Source organism: Triticum urartu, chromosome 1, assembly GCF_003073215.2.
Source record: "Triticum urartu cultivar G1812 chromosome 1, Tu2.1, whole genome shotgun sequence".
Lineage (NCBI taxonomy): Eukaryota > Viridiplantae > Streptophyta > Magnoliopsida > Poales > Poaceae > Triticum > Triticum urartu.
This window is the reverse complement of record NC_053022.1, coordinates 254486801-254494238: the sequence shown is the minus strand read 5'-3', so window position 1 is coordinate 254494238 and position 7438 is coordinate 254486801. Positions and strand designations below refer to the sequence as shown.

At 50.9% G+C, this 7438-nt stretch overlaps 1 protein-coding gene across 1 annotated transcript; it reads left to right on the top strand.

Annotated features, from left to right (window-relative positions):
• The first annotated feature begins 348 nt into the window (after positions 1–348).
• Positions 349–1342, top strand: LOC125528483. The gene has a single exon (XM_048692975.1). It carries the CDS (start codon positions 391–393, stop codon positions 1000–1002), a length of 612 nt encoding a protein of 203 aa, XP_048548932.1. The 5' UTR covers positions 349–390; the 3' UTR covers positions 1003–1342.
• The last annotated feature ends 6096 nt before the right edge of the window (positions 1343–7438 follow it).

The window sequence follows — 7438 nt, the reverse complement described above, 5'->3', positions numbered from 1 at the left end:
GTTGGCGACGCAGGGGTGGGTACGAGGATTTTCTAGAGGGAGTAGGCCGTTCTGCGGATCTGAAATCAACATTTTTTTTCCAAAACCATAAAGCGAGGGTTATTTCTACATATAGGAGCCTTTTACGAGGGATCCGGCCGGGCAAGATTTGTTACAGACGACTCTCAGTGGTGGCTATCTGGAAGGGACTCGAAAGAAGTCAACAAAATTTATTATTTTAGCAAATATACGGAGTATTAAAGAGTTGAATCTGGAAGCTTGAAATGTTGGAGGGAGTAAACTGAAAAGTACCATTTACCCACGGCGTTATTATCCATGTCACGGGTGTCACCACCCCCCGCCCCCGCCGCTTCCCCGCGTCTCTCCCCGAAAACCCCAACCCCAGCAAGGATGGGACATTTCGCCGGAACCTCCGCCTCCGCCTCCGCCGACGAGGCATTCTGGACCGCGTGCCCGCACTGCTGCTACACGCACTCCTACCCGCGCCTCTACGTAGGTCGCCGCCTCCGCTGCCCCACCGCTACCTGCCGCCGCGTCTTCTCCGCCGACGAGCTCCCCTCCACGCCGCCCATCGTCCCCGGCGCCGACATGTACTTCTGCACCTGGGCCTTCTTCCCGCTCGGTCCTACTGCCGTCGCTGAAGGCTGGGCCCCATTCACCCCCTTCAACCCCGCCCCCCCTCCCTCCCCCTCCCCCGTCCCAAACCCTACCGCTGCCACCCCCGCCTGTGCCGTTCCAACCCGCGTGAGACCCACCTCCAGGAAGAAGGTTGGCGTGTGCCTCAAGGGTAGGGCCCGTGTCGAGGCGGAGGAGGAAGAGGAAGAAGAGGAGGAGAAGGCATCCACCGTCGCCAATCTCAAGGCCGGAGAGGAGGTGCAGGCGGATTGGCTGACCCTTGGCGACAACGGCGGCAGCAGCGGAATCAACATCAACGAGACGGTGGATCTGAGCGAGCTGGGTTTCCGCGTTGACGAGTCGGGATTTCTCCAAGAGATTCCGTGATCGATGGGTGAGAAGAAAGGTTGTGCCTTTTGATCATACCGCGCTTAAGACTAGTAATAACTGCAAAAAAATGTACATGGTTCGAATATGGGGATGTTAGTACCGTAATCGTCGTACTTTGGTTTAGTTTCTGATGGAAATGTAGGGTTTTAGCGGTTGAAGAGCTGCTAAGATTTCCGCGTCCTTAATCATCGTGACCGTGGCCATGGAAATATGAAATGTGGCTCCTTTTGGGTGGACTTGGATTCTCGTAGACAATGTGGGATCCATGCCTTTTGTCATGTGTGTGGTCTGTATTAATCTGATGATATGCAGGGTGTCCTCTGGCATAATGTTGATATCTCGCTCATTTTGCTTCTTTCATCTAGGTATGTGCTCTCTTGTGCAGGAGAGATCACAGTAATTTCCAAAAAAAAACCATTTTCATTTTGCTCAATGCTCGTAAATGCTTGATGCTGGATTGCTCTCAAATTTCTGAGATATGCAAACACCAATACCTTGAATTGAATTTAGTTTTTTTATCTTTTTTTTTGTGGGTAGAATTTAGTTTTTTATCTCAAAATAGGCATTCACCCCGCTTTATAGATAAAGCACCAACAACAGTACGAGTCTGAAAGAGAAACAAGGAAAATAAAAGGTCTGCTCAGGCAACAGCAGGATTTAAGTTTGTTCCATACTGTCATCTTGCAGAATTGACAGAGTGTAATTTGTGATATATTGACATGCACTATCTGAGGATGTACTAATTGCATAGCACTGCCTCTTAGCTGCATGTTCCAGTTTCTATTGTGTTCAGGCTGTGCCGTACGCTAACTTCTCATCGCGTGGATGTTGCAAGGTTTCGCTGATTAAGGTTCTCATGATCAGTTCCTTGCTTTATACATATTTCTCTTTGGTTACTGATAATATAGTTATAATGTTTGTTACTCTTGGATTCTAGTTTTGAAATAAACTGGATCAGGATGTCGTCTTACTTACTAAGAAACAATTTTTTTTAATTATCTTATTATGTTAAGATGCGGATTTTTCTTGTTCTGATTGGTAGATTTAGTGTTCATTTTGCTCTAGCCATAAAATCCTGGAGCCAAGAGACTTTCTGTTTCCTTGGTCAGTTGGTTACATACTCCCTCCGTCCCAAAATAAGTGACTCAATTTTGTACTAACTTTGTACTAAAGCTAGTACAAAGTTGAGTCACTTATGTTGGGACGGAGGGAGTATTTCATTGGTACTACATATTTCATCGGTACTACTTCTGGGCCAGAAGGCAGAAATTTACGGTGCTAAGCCTCTGTACCTGAAGAAAGACAACTTACGATCCTTAGAAGTCAGAACTACTATAGCAAAGTAATCAAGTCTGCATGCATTTCCCAGTTTCTGTTGTGTTCAGGCTGCGTCTTACTTTGACTCCCCATCTAGTAGAAGTTGCAAGGTTTTGTTGATTAAGGTTCTCATGATCAGTTCATTGCTTACACATATTTTTTCTTTGGTTAGTGATGATATATAATTATAATGTCTGTTACTCCTGGATTCTATTTTTGATATATATTAGTATAATAACTGGATCAGGATGTGGTCTTACGAAGAAAGATTTGTTTTTACAGTTTTGCTAAAGTACATCTAGATGTGCCATAAGTATTGCACATCTAAGTCCTATGTCATTGATCTACATTGAGATTCGTGTGAATATTTTCTTTTTCTTTCTTCCTTTTTTCTTTATACTTGATTCACTCACTTAGATATGCAATAACTAGGGCTCTAGATGTGCTCTAGACACACCCATTTAAAAACAATGTTCACACGAATCTCAATGTAAGATCAATGACATAGAACTTAGATGCGCAATACTTATGGCACATCTAGATGTACTTTAGCAAAACTGATTTTTTTTTCTTTTTTCTCTTTCTATCTATGCTTAATTCACTCACTTAGATGTGCAATAACTAGAGCACATCTAGATGTGCCCTAGACACACCCTTGTTTTTATTGGCTTGTGTTGTGATGCAGAACTTTGTTCATATTGGCACATTTTGTGTTCATTTTGTTCTAGCCATAAAATCCTGGAGCGGAGACTTCGTGTTCGTTAAGATACTTCTGGTACACGTAGATATTTCATGGGTACTACTCCTGGCGTTTTGCTTGTTATTATAAATTTATACTACTGTACGTGCTAAGCTTGTGAACCTGAAGAAAGGCAACTTACGATCCTCAGAAGTCAGAACCGCTCTAGCAAAGTGATCAAATCTGCAAGCATGTTCAGGTGTTTCGACAGTGTGCAATGCAAACCAACGCCTGAAAGGCTTGCATTGGCATCCAGTGCGAATGATCTTACGCCCCGCTTGGAATCGGTGTATATTTATGCACCTGTATATAATTTACAGGTGTAAATCACTGGTCACACACGATTTTCATCTAGGAAAGAAAACGAGAGAGGAGTGTACGTTTTACAGGGGTTTAGCGCTGAGAAACGACAATCCAATCAGCGCCTTAGGTGTTTCAATAGTGGGGCAATCTAAGGGCTCCATGGCTTGCATTGTTCTCTCCTTGTACGTAGGAGCTTCATCCTCCACGGAGTGACACGGGGGTGCAACCGTAGCTTGCCAAAAACCGCCGCCTCTCCTGCTTCTCCTGGCCTCACCGCTTACAGAGACGTCGACAGTGGCGGGGCCGTCCTGTTCGTGGCGCGCGGGGGTGCATGCAGCGGAGGTGGTATGGTCTGCTCGCCGTGTAGTACATGTGTTCCAGCCGCTCCTCAAATAGATGTCCATCTGCGGCAACTTCGGCTCGTTGCCAGACTCTATTTCGAAAGATTTTGTCGATCTCCGCCCTCTGTTGGGCGGAGGAAAAACGGATTGACCTTCACCGTGGCCTATGACTGGATGAATTCCAGGATGGTGGCCTGCTCCGCCGCCTCCTCCGCCATGGCATCCTCCATGACAAAGCCCGCAGCTGGCTCCGCCTCCTCCATGGCCTCCTCCTCCTTCGGATCCGCCCCTCCATGAGCTGGGGTCTTGCTCCACATCCGGCTGCAGCGCTGCCTCCTCCTTCTTTTCTTGCTCCAGCGAGTCAGCCCGGTGCGCCATATAATCGGCATAAAGTGCAACTCCTTCTGTCCACTATATCGTTACCGGAAAAAGCTTTCGCCATGCTTTATATTATAAAGCAAACCACCCGAGCCAAATATCCAACAAAGTTCACACACCACGCGCGCGCACACAGAGGGTTCACCCCAACAAGAGTACAAGGTTCAATGCTGAAGGCGCAGCTCAGTAAGCCCATAGAACAAAACATACACACGAATAGCGCCACATGTAGTAGGCTCAATCGGGCTCTGGAGGAGGGGGCGGCAGCGGTGGTGCCACGCGGAAGGCCATCGAGCAGCGAGGAGGGTGTCGATGACGTCCCGGTCCTAAGGGCGGCTAAGCGGCCGCCAAAACTGCAAGAAACCACACATTTGAAGATTGCGTCAGTCGCACGTCGTATGGGCACTTTCTGAATAACGAGCTTGTTGCAAATGGTCCAAAGCGTCCAAGGCGAGGACTCCAACGCACGACCATCTAATATGGCGGTAGCGAGGACGAGCGGCGTGGATCTCCGCAAGCAGGTCGGGGAAGTTGGTGTTGCACCACTGTCCACCAACCGTCTCGCGGAAGCAGGACCGCAGGAATTGGGTGGTGGAGCAGGAAAAGAAGATGTGGTTAGAATCCTCCACCGTGCCGCACAAGGGGCACATCCCATCTCCCGGTCCATTGCGTTTGAGGACCTCAATCCCGGAGGGAAGGCGTCCTCGGATTCACTGCCACAGGAAGATCCTAATCTTCAGTGGTAGGCGAATGTCCCAGATCAGGCTAAAGGGCTGAGGGGCCAACGAGGGGGCGATTGCCGCATATAGGGACTTAGTAGAGAAGCGGCCAGATGACTCCAGGCGCCAGGAGATGGAGTCAGGGGCACCCTCGACGTCCATCGGGAGAAGAGCGATGTCCTGGAGGAGGGAGTCCCACGCGACAACCTCGAGGGAACCGAAAGGGCGCCGGAAGGCGAGACGCCCTAAGTCAATAAGGGCCGTCTCGACAGAGACCTGAGTGTCAACCGCTATGGCGAATAGGTCCGAAAACCGAGCAGCCAGGGGGGAGTCTCCTAGCCAGCGGTCAAACCAAAACAGGGTCGAGGACCCAGAGCCAACTGAGATGGACGTGCCGATGCGGAGCATGGGAAAGAGCTGAATCACAGCTTGCCAGAACTGGGATCCGCCCGAGTGCTGACAGAACACAAGAGGCTGGCCACGGAGGTACTTGTTTTGGATGATGGTGAGCCAGAGGCCTCCCTCCCCATTGGCGATATGCCAGAGCCACCGGGTCAGGAGAGCGATGTTCATGCGCCGAGAAGACAAGATGCCTAGTCCACCCTGGTCCTTGGGCTTGCAAATGTCGGGCCAGCTCACCATAAGGTATTTCTGCTTGTCACCCTCATCTGCCCAGAAAAACCTGGATTGGTATTTGGCGATCTCCTGGTGGTGCTCATGAGAAACCAAAGGAGGCTAACGAGCGAGGAGTTGATGAGAATTACCCAGGCCGCCTTCGAGAGCCACCTCCCCTTCCAGGGCTCAACTCGGTGCTGCATCTGGGTCACTGTCGGGCGGAGGTCAGCCACAGTGAGCCTCGAGTCACTAACGGGTATCCCCAAGTAAGTCTTGGGGAAAGTACCCAAGCGGCAGTTCAACCGGTCAGCAATGGCCAGAGCCTCATCCGGAGGATAGCCAAGGATCATCACTTCGCTCTTATCGAAGTTGATCGTGAGCCCGGACATCTGTTGTAAGCATAGAAGGAGGAACTTCAGGTTGACAATATCGGTCGCGGAGCCCTCCACCATTATTATTGTGTCGTCAGCATATTGAAGGAGGGAGACCCCTCCCCCTCCTACAAGGTGAGGGACAATGCCGTGGATATTGCCAGCATATTTAGCCTTATCCAGGATGACCGCAAGGGCATCGACCACCATGTTGAACAAAAACGGGGAGAAAGGGTCGCCTTGGCGAACCTCACAAAGGGTGGGGAAGAAAGGCCCGACCTCGCCGTTAATGTTAACCACGGTCCGATCACAGGAGACGAGTTGCATAACTCTGGTCACCCACCGGTCGTCAAAACCCTTACGGAATAATACTTCCCGAAGGAATAGCCAGGAAACTGTATCATAAGCCTTATGAAAGTCAAGCTTCAGGAAGACCGCACTATGGTGTTTGGACCGGACTTCATGAAGGACCTCTGTAACACCCCGGATATGACTTTCCCAATATGTATTCCAACTCTTGCCGTTTCCGGCGTTAAGTTATTTTATTTTTCTCGGGTTCGGGTTTTTGTCTCCGTGTGTTGTTATCGTTGTCATGCATATCATATCATGTCATCATGTGCATTGCATTTGCATACGTGCTCATCTCATGCATTCGAGCATTTTCCCCGTTGTCCGTTTTGCATTCCGGCGCTTCGTTCTCCTCCGGTGGTCATTTCTACCTTTCTTTCGTGTGTGGGGATTAAACATTTCTGGATTGGACCGGGACTTGCCAAGCGGCCTTGGTTTACTACCGGTAGACCGCCATTCAAGTTTTGTACCATTTGGACTTCGTTTGATGCTCCAACGGTTAACCGAGGGACCGAAAAGTCCTTGTGTGTCTTGCAGCCCAACACCCCTCCAAGTTGGCCCAAAACCCATCAAAACCCTCTCCATCATCTAGAGCGTTCGATCACGATCGCGTGGCCGCAAACCGCACTCCATTTGGAGCTTCCTAGCTCCCTCTATGCCTATTTATAAATCCCCTTCCAAAAATCTCAGGCAAACCCTAACCTCTCCCTCTCCTCGCGCCGCCGGACGAAAACCCGCCGTCCGGACGTGTCCGTTCCCGCCGTCCGCCGCCACGTGTCGTCGCCTGATTCGTCCGCCGACCGCGCCCACTTCCCCCGCGCCGCCGCGAGCCGGCCCGCTGGGGCCCAGACGGGGCCCTCTCGGCCCGTCGCCCGCGCCCGCGCCTCTCATCTCCTCCGCCGGCCACCGCCCGCCACCGACGTTCGCCGCCCCAGCCACCGGCGCGCGCCGCCCCGGTCGCCGCGTCCGCCGCACCCAGCCGGCGCCGCTCCGGCACCGCCTCGCCTCGGTGCCCGCACCCGGTGGTCGCCCGCGCCTCCCTGTCGCCAACTCCGGCGAGCCCCGGCGTCCTCTTCCTCCGGCGAGCCCGCGACGAACTCCGGCGACTCCCTGCTGCTACAGTGCTCCGGCGTGCCTCGATCCACGCGCTGGATTTGGATCTGTGGAAACTTTCGGTTGACTTTTTCATCCCTGAACCCTAATCTTTTTGCAAACTTTGGCATGCTATAACTCCGCATCCGTAGCTCCGTTTTTGGCTTATAGCATATCAAAATGTTCGTCTCAGAGAGTACATCATTTCAT